The 13,751-nt window shown below is 55.6% G+C and overlaps 1 protein-coding gene across 4 annotated transcripts in view; it reads right to left on the bottom strand.

Annotated features, from left to right (window-relative positions):
* Nucleotides 1-13,751, bottom strand: part of CABIN1 (calcineurin binding protein 1) — a 151,558-nt gene that overhangs the window by 42,038 nt on the left and 95,769 nt on the right. For all 4 annotated transcript variants that reach the window (XM_028094169.2, XM_028094172.2, XM_088019652.1 and 1 more), the window contains one exon: nt 3,868-3,981. In XM_028094169.2, the coding sequence (XP_027949970.1) occupies nt 3,868-3,981 (114 nt within the window). The remainder of the gene's footprint in view (nt 1-3,867; nt 3,982-13,751) is intronic.

Here is a 13,751-nt window from a genome sequence, read left to right as displayed (position 1 = left end):
TCCCACGTGTCCCACGGTATCCTCCAGAGGCCCTCCACGGAGGGACCTGCATGTGGGGCTCTACTGCAAGCCTGCAAGCATCCTGGGGCAGGGCCACCACAGCAACCAGCACTGGCTGGACCCGGAGGATGTGCCTAGAGACCAGCTGTTAAGGGAAAAAGGCACGAATGGAATCAGTCCACAAACAGTGAGCACCTCTCTGAGCCAGGTTGGGACAGCTAGGGCCTCCAAGAGGAACACGGCCCAGAGATAGGCACAGGGAGGCCTGCTGCAGCCTCCCTGCGAGCACAAAGCTGGGCCCCACATATGTGCCCACTCAAGGAGACCGTGGCCCTCCCACGGCACAATGCTGGGAGGCAGCTGAGTGAGACGGCCTGAGCCCTCACAGGGAAACTTCTCTCAGACTTAATGTCAGCAAAAAAAAAAAAAAAAAAACCACCAAAACCAAAACAGAACCCACAAAAAACAACAAAAACAACCCCAGGTCACTGAAAAGCACGCACGTGTGTGCACACACAATTTTGTACAGCCGCACAACAAACTTGTCTGATTCTGTACACACACTTAAGATAAGAGAACAGCCCGACCATGCAGAGAAGCACCTCTGAGAAGGCCGCGGTGCCTGGGCCCCACTGTGTGTCGGGGCTGTTTGCAGGGACAATGTGTAGCCCTATGAGACTCACACAATTTTCAGAAATTATCAATAACAGGAGGATCCCCTAGCCGGGGCCCTTGAGGATGACGAGGGGGGCTGTCCAGACAGCCTCTTGGGTGCCATGGGTGGTCCAGGACAGTGGGGGTTTTGAGGGATGGCAGGTCAGGGTGCCTAGAGCCCCCACCCTCACCCTCCCTGTACCTCCTCACAAGGGCCAGCAGCCCCATGCCTTTGCCCCCACCCCAGGCTGAAGCAGTAAACCCCAATGCACAGTGGAAGGGAGAAGAGCCAGCCTGTTCCTCCTGACCTACAGCCCCAGTTGTCAGAGCCATGGTCCCGTCCCAGCAGAGTCAGCTGAGGGGGCTCTAAATGCTCCTTTGTAAACGTGGCAGAAAACCATTTCCTCACACTTGGTCACACCTGCTAGACAAATTCCTGTACTGAGAGCACACAGGGTCAACACTCTCTCAGTGTGAGGCAGGGCTGGAGGAAGTGTCCACCCTGAGGGTCCTCCTGCAGCAGTGGCAAGGACGGGGTGGGGGTGGGGGTGGGGCGCTCAGCAAGGGCCATCCTGTCACCAAGCAGCTGGGAGCACCTGTCCCTTGGGCACTTCACAAATAGGGGTGCAAGTGTTTGGCCTCTGCCCCAGAGGTTAACATTTCAGGCTGGAGAAGCACGAGGAGCCCCAACCCACCTCCAAGGAGAAGAGCCGAGAGAGCAGAGATGGCCAGGACTTGGGCCAGAGAGGGCCTGGGGGTGGTAAAAGCAGCAGGTCACTGGGAAGCATGGAGAAATGAACAGCTGACACAGCAGAGGTAAAACCACCCACATCATCCAGTCCAGGCTGGGTGGCCTGTATCTGCAGGGGCTACTGGCTACGGGGAGGCGTTGCCCAGGTGCCAGGCTCACCCAGGGCGCTGCCGCCTTCTCTCCCACAGGCACAGCCTGACTGCTCTTCTGCAGAACTCATTTTCTGGAAAGCCCCAGGAACCCACAAGAGCTGCTACAGGGAGTGAGCCCAATGGGGAAGGGGCCTGGAGCACCCGGCTGCCAGCTCAGACGTGCCCTGGGTTTACAGGCATCTGAGGTGCTGGTCTCCTAAACTCTGTCATTAGGAAGGGTAAGCACTCCACCTAGGAGGAAGAGAGGGAGGCTGGCTCTCTCCTTCCAACGTTACTGTATAGTCTTCAAGGGCAAACACCAACAATGGGAGAGGGGAGAGGGAGGGAAGCTGTATTCTTGAGCACCTACCATGTGCCAGATCCTGAATTAGGGTCATTAGCCCATTATATAACTTGATCCCTACAATTACTCTTCAAGGCAGGTTCTAACGTAGCTCGTCTGATAAAGGAGCTCAGGGAAACTAGCTAGCTGCCTGGCTCTAACTTCAATTTAGAAACTGCACAAAAAAAAGGTTTGCACAACACTGACAAGGAGCCCATTTCATTAATATATAGAGTTCCTATAAATCAAAAAGAAAAAGATCAACAATCTAGTAAGAAAATTAACACGAGCAGAAATGGCACAGAAGAAATTAGAACTACTAATGTGGTATCACGGGCAATCCCACTAATAATAAATGAGACACAAGAGCATTTCTCATCTACTGAATAAAGGGCAAATATGTAACAGTTAAGTAACACAGAGTGTAGAAGAGGTCTGAAAAAAATGAATCTGTGTTTGGGAATGTGGGCTGGATCTCTGGAGGGTACTATCTTCTAAAACTTGAAAGCACCACAAACCCTCTGACCAGGGAATTGTTTCTAGGAATTTATCCTATGAATGGATTTCCACATAGCAAAGATGTATACACAAAACACGGAAATAACAAGACTGGAAACCATCTACATGCCCATCAATAGGTAGGGTATGGGGAGGTAAACTGTGGCAAATCCATATGTTGGGAATACTATGCAGCTATTAAAAAGACAGAACCAGTTCTTAAACACACTAAGATATATTTTTAAGTGAAAAAGAAAAAAACCCAACAACAATAGAGCTCAGAAGCACGTGTACTTTGTCCTTTGTGTATATGTTTGTGCCCTGGCTTATAAACAGGCAGACACCCTCTGGAAGGACACACACAGGATGAGGAACAGTGGCTGCTGAGGGATGGTGACTGCGGCCTGGGCATCTGCAAACCCTTGGTACTGTGTAGACTGGTTACAGGTCACATCTACTGCTTGTCTATAAAATACCCAGGGCGGGGGGCGGTTGCTGGCAGAGGCAGAGCTCCTAGGCTCCATGGCCCCTGCCTAGCCACTAGAAGGTCAGAGCCCAGGAGAGAAGAGCCATGGGACCCAGACCCCTCGGTGCCTGCCTGGCTCTCAGTGGGGAGGCCCCCACTGCCATGTGCCTCGAGAACCAGCCTTTGACACACCCCTCCAGACCCAAGACCTGCTCTCCTCAGCTCCTGTCCAGGCCAACCTCACCCTCAGTTTTCTGACATGTAACGGGGCATCAGGGAAAACAGAGAAGACACCAAAGCTCAGAGGGTCTGGGTAACTTGACAAAGCCACCCAGCTAGGAGCTGGCTGTGCTGGGAGGGGTGGATGAGGACTTGCTGGTGGAGCAGAGTGAGGGGCCAGCTGTCTCTGTGCAGGACAGAGCAAATGAGGGAGGGATGGGCCTGGGTGGGGTGGCCAGGAAGGGTAGATGTGGGCTTTAGGGGGCCTCAGGGATGGAAAGCAGACAGGCCTTGGCGACAGGCCATGTCCTGGCCAAGAAGTGGGTCTCTACCCTATCCAGAATATCAAGGCTGGAAGGGCACTGAAAGCCCAGCACTAGCCAAACTTGTTTTTTAAGCAGTAGACCCGGCTTCGGTCAGAATTTCCTAGGCACCCAAGACCACATGAGAGCACATGGAGCCGCTCTAGGAGAAGCAGACCGTGGGCCTGGAAACCCCTTCACCACTTCCTGCTGCAGCCCCAGATTACCTGGGGCTCCAGAGAACACAATGAGCCCATCCATGCCTCTCCCCACAGACAGGCAAATCAGTGCCGAGAGGGGGCAGCGACTTGCCAGAAGTGGCTCGGCAGGCACGGCCCCACTCCCGAGTCTGGCGCACTCTCGACTACGCCACCCTGCCCGCCCTCTGAGGATGCCTCAAAGCCCTGGTCCTGGCAACGCCCGCCCAGGGGGACCATTCGCACACCTCCGGCGCAAAGCAGGGCAGCAAGCAGCCTCGGAAATCAACAAGGCAAAGTACTCACGTTGAAGAAATTGGTCTTGTTCCTCTCGCAGAAGAGCCCCTGTGCCGGCATGTGCTGCAGCTGTTGCCACGGGATACCGCTGCCTAGCAACACGTCGCGGGCCCACTGGAGGTTCTGGGGAAACAAGAAGTAGGTTGGAAGTGAGTGTGTGGGCAGCTCGCGGCGCCCACGGGGAAGGGAGGCAGTCCCCTCCTTCCTGGCTGCGTTGGCAGAGCGGCGATGAGCAGTGGCTCCTGCAGACACCGATCCCGCAGCTCCAGGGAGCTCTGGCTTTGGGCTTTGATCATCTGGCTGTGGGGTACATTTCCGGAACTGATTTCCTGCCTAGCATAGCTGACTTAGGAGATTGTGGCCTCAGATTGCCCCAGAAGGGCACAGACAGGGACCCCTCGCCCAGACCGGCCTTGAAAAGCTGCTACATGGACCCACTGCCCCACCTTCTGTCAGGGGGACCCCCGCTGGCCCAAAGGGTCAGCCCTAACTTGTCAGGGTGTCAGCAGTACTCCTCGCAGCTGGCGACACAGCCACCTTAGGCTTGGAAGAGCTGGTCCCTGTGGGATGCCAGGGGCCCAAGTGCTTGGGAGGGCACGGGGGTTCCACCCATAGTGCTCAGGCCAGTGCTCTCTGGAATCCAGGCCCAGGGGCCCAGGAAGGTGGGAACAAGAGCCTGCTAGCCCTTGTGGGACTCTGGGGCAGCGAGAGAGGCTGGGTGTGGGCTTGGCTGCCTTGGCCTTCTCTGGGGCCTTCTCACTGACTCAGAGGGCAGCCCTTCCCCATTGGCTGCCTGGCCTGCCACCTTCCCCTCTCAGGTCTTTCCCACGGAGGCTCCCACGCCAGGACCATCTCACCTTAGCACCTGGGACAGTGCTGTCTTACAAGGGAGAAGCCAGCAGGGGGCAGAGCTGGGACTGGAACCTGGACGTCCCAACATCAGACCCTCTTCTTTTCCACAGCACCCATCTCCGCCCCCCCAACCCCCAGCCAATCAGTACTCCTCCCCCACCCCCATTCAGGTCCCTTCCTTGCCTCTCTCACCGCTGGTGCCAGGTCTTTATCACCTCGCGTCCCAATTGCTTAACGCCTTCTCACATCTCAGCCTGCAAGCCTGTCTCACCTGCTCCCACTGCGCTCAGTATTGGTCAGGCTGAACTTATGAAATAGTCCCCCTAGTCACAACTTCTGGCAAAAGTGCAAACCCCAGCTCCCTGGCTTGCTGGCTGGGGGCCCCTGCTGGCCTGCACCTGAGCCTCTGCTCCTACCTCTGCACAGAGGGACATGCCCCAGGGGCTGCTATAGGGGCTGAGGGCTGCTCTGCACCCAGCACCAGGCCAGACCCTGCAGCTGTAAGGGGGTGGGACACAGAACTGAGGATCCCTCTGGGATGGAGACAGGTAAAATTTCAAGCACGCATCTCCTGGATGACACACTCCCAGCAGACGAAGGTAGCTCTTCCGTGGAAGCCCGAGGGAGAACATCATCTCCTGGGAGAAGCCTGGATGATTAAGCCTGGCAGTGACTCTAAGGCCATTTCCTATGGGGACATGGCCTGGCTCTGAGAGTGGCTGAAGGCTGAGGCCCTGTAAAGTCAGGGCTGCCCTTGCCCAGCGGGGCTGCAGCCCAGCCTGGTCTAAGCAGGTTCAATGTGGGGCTGGAGGCTAGAGAGGCCATGGGCAGCCCAGCGTATAGGAGAGCAGGGCCAATCCCAGCTGGACGAGAGGGCACATGCTGTCCACAGCCCTCTGCACAGCTGACCCCTCTAAGCCAGCACTCAGGAGGCTGGCTTTTTTGCTCAGAGCCCTCCTTGAGCCCAGACACCTGCTCAGATACATCTGACATGCTGAGATCAGGAGCAGACTGAGACTCCAATCAAAACAGCAAGGCGAGCCCAGAGTAGGAATTACACCAAGGGCCGTGTGGGGGCTGCTCTCGTTGAGGCTCCAGCGGCTGTCAGGAAGGGGCAGCCATAGCTACAGTCTCCTGAGACATTACTTCTCCAGGACTCTCAGGCCTTTCTAGGGCCTCAGGGACTGATGCCACAGCCATTCATGGTGAACGACGAGGCTTCCTGAAGGCCAAGGCACCTCCTCTCTGCCCCCACATGGGGAAGGCAGAAACAGGCAGCGGGGAGGGGTTACCTAGGCAGCAACAGTCCCTGGCCCTCAGCCCGGGCCCTTGACCAGGAACACATGGGCCACTCTGCCCTATACATAGGAAGAAGAGTGAACTACTCAGTCCCAGCCTTCAGCTTATGAGCTCCAAAGAGCCAGGAGGATCAACTTGCAGTTCACATTCCAGTGTCCAGAGCAGTGCCCAGCAGTCTGGCTCAGAGACCCTGCCTCCCAGACCAGTCCATTAAGAAGCCTCCTGAGGCTGGTTACAAGCCTGGCCTGATACTTCTGCCAGGGGAGGGAGGGTTGGCGGTGGACAAACGGAGCGCAGAGAAGGGAAACAGGGTGGGTCAGGCGTGCTTCATTACAAGGAATGAGATCCAACTCAAGATTAGTTCACGCTGATCAGGGCTCTTCAGGGCCCCGGGACATGGGATCCAAATAGAAGATAAAGCCTGAGACATCTAGCAGGCAGGGCAGCCACTCAGGGAGTCCAGGAGAGAAGCTCACAACCTTTATCAGTACTCAGCCATGATCCCTTGGTCTCAGTGCCACTTGGCTCAAAGTCTCTCCCAAGTGAGATGTGAGAGGCTGCCAGTCTAATCGGCCATGAAGGGGACCCTCACAGAAAGGAACATGAGACAGAAGACCAATACCTGAACTTCAAATACGACAGGTGAGCCCACCTGACCGTAACCACGGAGACAGGGCACAAAGGAGACCCACCTCTGGTCCAGTCTAAGTAGGTGAGTGAAGCTCCTAGGGGAGATGACACCTGAGCTATGGTCCGCCCGTAGAGCTATGACACAAAGGTCCCTTCCAGGGCTCCTTTGGGACTTAAAGGAAGTATCCAATTAGCAGCAGTTTGAGAAGGGTGGGGAAATGAGACCTGAAGAAGCATCTCCATGGTGGCCATAATTTTCATAAGAACATCAAGAAAATAAAATACAACCAAGACTTCCATGTGGCTTGGGGACACATGAGAGAGAATGGCGGCAGGGCCAAGCTGGAGAGAGTGGGGGACCCTGCATCCCTGAGCTAGGTGTCTCATTCCAGGCCCCAAGGCTGTGGGACAGGAACACACATCCCTGCAGGGCTTCTGTTTCTGCCATCACTCTGCAGCTTCTCCCATGACACCTGCACCAAGACGGCCCTTCTCACCTGAACACTCAGGCAAGAAGGTGGAGGGCCAGGGAGGGAGGAGGCTGGGGGAGAGGTCCCAGCACTCGTGGAGACCTGTAAACCAGCCACTTGAGAAGAGTGCAGAAAATGCAGGCCTGCCAAACCTGATCAGGATTGTCAACTAGCCTCCTGCAGACTTGGCCCCTGAACACCAGCAGAGAGAGCAAGGCTCCTCAGCCGTCTCCCAGGTCCGCCAGAGAGAGCCGATCAATGGCTAAGGCACAAAGCGTCCAGACGGCTCACAGGAGACCTTAGCTAATTTATGTCTGAGGCCCCGGATGGGAGCTGACAGGGACAAGGAAACCTGCCCGAAAAACGGACAAGTGCTAGGCTGGGGAGGGGAGGGGAGGGGAGGAGCAGGGGCAGCTTACCCACCACCACCGCGGCACACCTGTACTGCAGAGTCTGCCCTGCAGCTTCACGCTATGGGGAGCTGAGAGGCACGATGCCACCTGGGCCAAGCACAGCACATAACTCCCCATCCCATGTATCGCCAGTTTACCGAGGAAATCGAGGCTCAGAGAGGTCCAAGAGTTGGTCCGAGTCCCCCAAGCCAGGAAGTGGCAGAGCCAGACTTGCATTCCGGTCCAGACCCGAAGGACTTAAGGCTTGGGCTCTTACCCTGCCCCCCCCCCACCCCAGGGTGGGCAAGTCACTTTACAAACCTGCCTGGGGTCATGCTATGTGCAGCTCCAAGGCAGCCCTGTCTCAGACCTTGAGCAACCTGTCACCATGCCACTGGCCTGAAGCTTCAGTTTACCGTCACCCCGGGAATGGGAGAAACACCACAGGGCCACTTGCCAGATAACAGCACCAGTCTTCCTGGGATCCATGGGCTCCCTGAAGCTTGGTACACAGACCCTCCTCTGACAGAGGGCAGAACACACTAAATGCCCAAACAGGGGGCAGATGGAGAGTGGAGTCCTGATGAGAGGCGGGGAGAAGAATCCCTAGAAGCACATGGCACCTCGAAGTCCCCCACCGCCTGTAGCCTAGACACCACTATCCTGCCATAAGGCAGAAGGACCCTCCTGACTCCTCTGCTTGAAGGCCTCAGCTCCTTCAGAGTGAGAGCCAGCTCCATATCTCAGTTTACCTGCACACACGCAGGCTCCTCTCCTTCCCTCCCCTCTCCCATCATGCGGGGCCCTGTAGCCATACCTGCCTCTGCCCCCACCTTGGTCCCTGCAGGTCTCTCTGCTGGCGCCATCTCACCCCACTCCCACCTGCCCCCCAATACTGTCCCCATAGCCCCATGGCCACCTTAAACAGCCTCTTCTGCTGACCCTCAGATGGCTTTGTTGTCTGCTCCCTCTTGTGTGTCAGCCCCGTGAGGGCAGGGACACCATCTGACTTCTTCACTGATTGCCCCTCAGGGGCTAGACCAGTATGGGGCCCACAGAAGGGATGCGAGAGATATTTGGGAAGAGTGAAAGGAATGGGCAGGGTTTGAGCTTGTGGGACAGTCTGAGAGGCCGAGGCAGGAGTGCCGGCCGTACATGGTGGGCGTGGGGGGCCCAGGACTGGAGGCAAGAGTGCTGGGGCAGAGCCATCACCCTGAGCTCCTTTACCCAAAGAAGCTGCTGGGAAAGAGCTCACGTGCTGGTCAGACTAGAACATGAAGTCCATCTTTCAAGACACCCTTCTCTATTCTTTCTTCAAAACAGTAATTCAGAAGCCCTAGGTTTGCCTGGCAGTTCTTCCCAAGGGCACGCAGTGGTACACACTGAAGTTTTATTGAAGGAATAAACGAATGAGTTCCCGGTAGTCTTCGAGTCCTATGACTAACCTCCTGGGGCCTCAGTTGCCCACTTGGAGGATGGGGGTGGCAGTGACCATCAGGCCACTCTTAGGGTCGGTTGAAGAATGCCAGAAATAGCAGATGGGAAGCAACTGTCTACAAATGCCCCAAGTTCCACACCTGCGCCTTGGGGAGAACATCCCTGCCCATGCAGCCCACCCCCCTGCCAAGCCGGGCCTTCCCACATCTTCTCTGAGGACCTGGCCTTGCCCCTGAACTTGGCAAAGTGTGCCAGTGCTCCTCCTCTGCCCTCCCCACATGGACCTGAAAAGCCAGGACTGAAGTGTACCCCCTGGCTGCTGGGTGGGTTTGACCAGCAGAAGGTACCAGTGAGAAAGCACGGCAGGGCAGGGATGAGAGCAGAGCATTTATCCCAAGTTCCCTCTGGTGCTGAGGGTTGGCCACCAAGGACTGAAAGCTCTGACAGGCAGCCTGCTGCAGAGGTGCCCAGGGCCCTGCACTAACCCTACCCTGTGGATTCCTGATGTCCACCCAGGCCACTGTAAATCCCTCCTTCGTTAAGGCTCTTTGGATTAGCGGTTGGATAGAGCCATCTGAGGCCTGACTGACAAATGCCCTCACTCTCAACACAGCAGCCCAAGTCTTTCACACACACGACCTTGCGGTAGCTTTAACCACACTTAGAATGATGCCCCACAGTTCCTTCCTGACTCCCCAGGCCCTCATGAGCTCTGACCACACCTTTTCCCCCCTCTCCTCCCTGCCCAGCCAGTCACACAGGCTTCTGGCTGATTCTAGTCCTGCCAGGCCCATTCCTATCTCAAGACACACATGTGGCCTGTGCTATCCACCCAGAAGCCTCTCCTGATACCGCCTTGCCTAGTTCTCTCACCTGCTTCAGGTCTTTGCTCAGAGAGGCCTTCCCAGACCTCCCTGCCTAAAGAGCCACACTCCCCTACTGCACCCCCTTACCAGCTTTATCTTTCTCCCAGACGCATCACTAACCGCCGCTAGGTGTTTCTACCTTCCATTCCCTCTGTGCGCACTCAAGGGGCGGGGCTTCGCTATGCACACCACTGTATCCCGGCCCCTCAGGCAAGGCCTCGCACGTGACAATGCAGGAGACAGCTGCTGAATGAATGAACCTGCAGAGATGCACCGGCACCACGCTGGGGGGCTGGGGGAGGGCGGAGGACGACACTAAAATACAGGGGTTCGGCCATGTCGTGGTCTATGGGATGATGTGGTGGTGGTAGTTTCTTCCAAATTGGAATACGATTTGTAATGCGTGCTGGCAGCAGAGTACTCAACCCATTCAAACTGCTGGGATCCATCTCTCTCCTCTTCCCTGAGCGAGAACAAGGAAGGCAGTGGGCCTTTATGGGGGCCGTCTGCCCCCCGACCCCCAAAGGCACAGCAAAATCTTCAAGCCATGTTGCAGACAGACTTTGAAATGTATAATCGAGATTCTGAAGTTGAGAAAAATCTCGAGTTTCATTTTGCAAATAAAGCCTGCTAAGAACCTGGCTGGCTGGGCTGGGCAGCAGCCCAGGGCTTGTGCGTGGGGAGCCTGGGGGCCAGCATCATCCTGTGTATGCAGAAAGAGAGCAGGGGCTGAAGGAATGGAGGGGAACGCCCTGCTCTGTGGCCGGCACGCCCTTGTCATGCCTTGTCATGCCTTGTTCCTGCCGTCTGGCACGGAACGCGCAGCTTACCACCTGCTCCTGGGACACTCACCGTGTTCGTGCAACAGGGTCCCCCAGGCTGTGCGCTAGGGTGACTGTCACAGCCCGAAGGCGCAATTTCCCTCACACCCACCCAGTCCAACAGCGCATGGCTCTCCTCGTGGGCTCTCATTTAACCTGACTCTGCAGGGTCCGGACATGAATGGTGGCACAGGCAGGTGGGCAACTGCCCACAATGGATGGGGGGAGGGGCAGGGGCTCACAGCCCAGCCGGCCAGCCCCTTGCCCAAGCTCACACCAGAGCATAAGCTGACCCTGAAGTCAAAGTTCAGTGGCTTCTATGGAGATCACAGGCAGCAGCAGCACTGCCGGACTCTCCTGGCAGGAGGCAGCTTCTCACCAAACAAATCCTAATCAGACACTGGGGCCTGGGCTCATCCCATACAGGTTCTGGGCCAGAGAGTGGGTCTGATTGGGCTGGAGCGGCCAGGCCGCTATCCCGCCATACGCCACATCGACAGGGCCTTGCCGTCTACCATGAGGGGGATGCACTGCAACAAGGTTCAGCCACGACGCCACACAGCTGCCTCCAGGAGGGCAGTGGGACAGGGACGGAGGCCTGAGCTGGTCTAGAGCACTGCTCAGAGTGAGCAGCCTCTGCTCCCATCAGAGCAGCATGCACATGGGGCTTGCAAGACAGGCTGCTCGCATGTCAATCGGTATGCATGTTTCCCAGCTGGGAAGGCGCTATTAACTCAGCTTTTCCTCACAACAAAACCTAAACCTACCACAAAGGTGCTGTTATTCCCACCTGACAACTTAAGAAACCTGTCCAGAGGACTGAAACTGGAAGCCGGCTGTCTAGCTGGCCGAGCCTGAGTGAGGTTCTGGGAGCTGGCACTTGGGAGGGGTGGCTCAGGTTCCAGCATGCACACCAGCAAGGGGACAAGTGCTGGGAGGGGGACACACTCGAATCACAGGGTCTGGGGAAGGGCCAGGCCTATGATCAGGGCAGGCTGAATAGCCCCATTCCCATCTCACAGCCCTTAGGCTCCTGAGCAATCCTCACCTGGGTGTCACCTCTGGGTGACAACTTGGATGCTGTGTCAGAGAGCTGCTCCAGCTCAGAGGGGAAAAGCCACACAGCAAAAGGTGGGCTTCATCCCACAGCAGAGCCAGCAAGGCTCACGCCCACCCTGGAGAGTGGGAAGAAAACCTTTTGGTCAAGCGTAGGGCCAATGAAGGTCAAGCCTTGACTTGGGCAGTGCTGGGGCCACATGAGCAGAGCCCCAGCCCAGGGCCCAGAAGCCAGCTGTGCGCCGAGCCCCGGGAAGGTGGCCTCTCCCACAGAACAGACCCTTCTCCTCTCCTCTCCTTCCTTACTTGGGGTGCCATGCACCCCTGGCTCACGGCCGGCCTCCTGCCACACTGACCAGCAGCAGCCCAATGACTGTGGCCACTGCGCTCACAAGAGCCGGCAGGTCAGCCTTGCTTCTGCTAAAGCTCCAGCCTCCCCTTTCCTGGCTCAGCCTGACGTAGCCAGTCAGTGGCTGTGTGGCTGTAGCAGGAAGCCGGGCATCCATCCACCCGGCCAGGTGAAGGACTCAAGTTAGAAGGCCTCGGTCTCCCCGACCTGGAAAGGAGAGGCAAAGGAAATATCTGAGCCCCAGGGGGTCCAGGCCCCGCCACGTCCTCAACCAAGGGGTTCAAGACAAGCTGCTGCCCCCTCCGAGCCTCGGTTTCCCGCTCACCGGGCTGGGCAGGGTGCTGTGCGAAACCCCAAGGAGCTGGCCCAGGCCAGGCTGCGTCAGTGCCGCACTGGAGTCTGCTTTCTTGACCTTTCTCTTATGACGTCAAGTGACCTGGGAGGATGAGCAAGAGCAAAGAATGGGAAGAACATTCTCCAAGTTGAGACCCAGCAATGAGTACAAAACAAAGTAAGTTTAGGAGAGGCAGTAACCTAAACAAGAGGCTCCCCGGAGGAAACTAGCTCTGGAAAGCACCACCAGTGTTGACAAACCCTGCCTAGAGGCCAGGTGCCCAACTCCCTTGCCCCCGCAGAACTGCTATACACCCCCAGACCCCTAGGAGGAGAGGCTGCAATGTTTGATTCTAGCCAGACTGGCAGGTATGAAGTGGTATCTCAGTGTGATCTGGATTCCCATTTTCCCAATGGCTCATGGTGGGTAAGCATCTTCTCCTGTGCTTATTGGCCATTTGTACATCTTCTTTGGAGAAATGTCTATTCAGATCCTTTGCCTACTTTTACGTTGGGTTGTCTTTTAATTATTGAGTTGTAAGAGGTTTTTTAATACAAGTCCCTTACCACATATATGCATACCTCAGAGGTAGTGTGGATTCAGTTCGAGACCACCACAAGAGTGAATACCAAAATAAAATGAGTCAAATGAACCTTCTGGTTTACCAGTGCTTATGAAAGTTATGTTTATGCTATGCTATACTATAGTCTATTAAGTGTGCAATAGCATTGTCTAAAAAACAATGTATATATCTTAATTTAAAAATACTTTATTGCTAAAAACTGCTCACCATAGTCTGAGCTTTCAGCAAGTCATAATCACTGATCATAGATCACTATAATAATGCAAAAGTTTGAAATATTGTGAGAATTACCAAAATGTGACACAGAGACACAAAGTGACCAAATGCTGTTGGCGCTGAAAGACTTGCGCAACGCTGGGTTGCAGCAAAGCTTTGATTTGTGAAAAAACATAGTATCTGCAAGTTGTAACCAAGTGAAGCACAGTAAAACAGCTGTGCCTGCATGTGATCTGTAAGTATTTCTCCCTTTGTGTGGACCATCTCTTCATTTCAATGTCTTTTGAAGCACTTCACCTGGAAAGTAGAGGCAAAGGAAACATCTGAGCCCCAGGAGGTCCAGGCGCTGCCATATCCTCACCAAGGGGTTCGAGACAAGCTGCTGTCCCCTCCGAGCCTTGGTTTCCCGCTCACCCGGCTGGGCAGGGTGCTATGCGAAACAACACCAAGGAGCTGGCCCGGGCCAGCTTTTAAATTTTGATGGGGTCTGGTTTATTATTATTATTCATTTATTTTTATCACCTGTGCTTTTGGGTGTCCTATCTGAGAAACCACTGCCTGGTCAAACCACATCTATGGTCAAAAATC

This window comes from Eumetopias jubatus, unplaced genomic scaffold, assembly GCF_037043125.1.
Source record: "Eumetopias jubatus isolate StellerSeaLion01/CBP00866 unplaced genomic scaffold, mEumJub1_p1.0 scaffold_16, whole genome shotgun sequence".
NCBI classification, from domain to species: Eukaryota; Metazoa; Chordata; class Mammalia; order Carnivora; family Otariidae; genus Eumetopias; species Eumetopias jubatus.
Note: the sequence above shows the minus strand (reverse complement) of the source record. Positions and strands in the feature narration are given on the sequence as shown.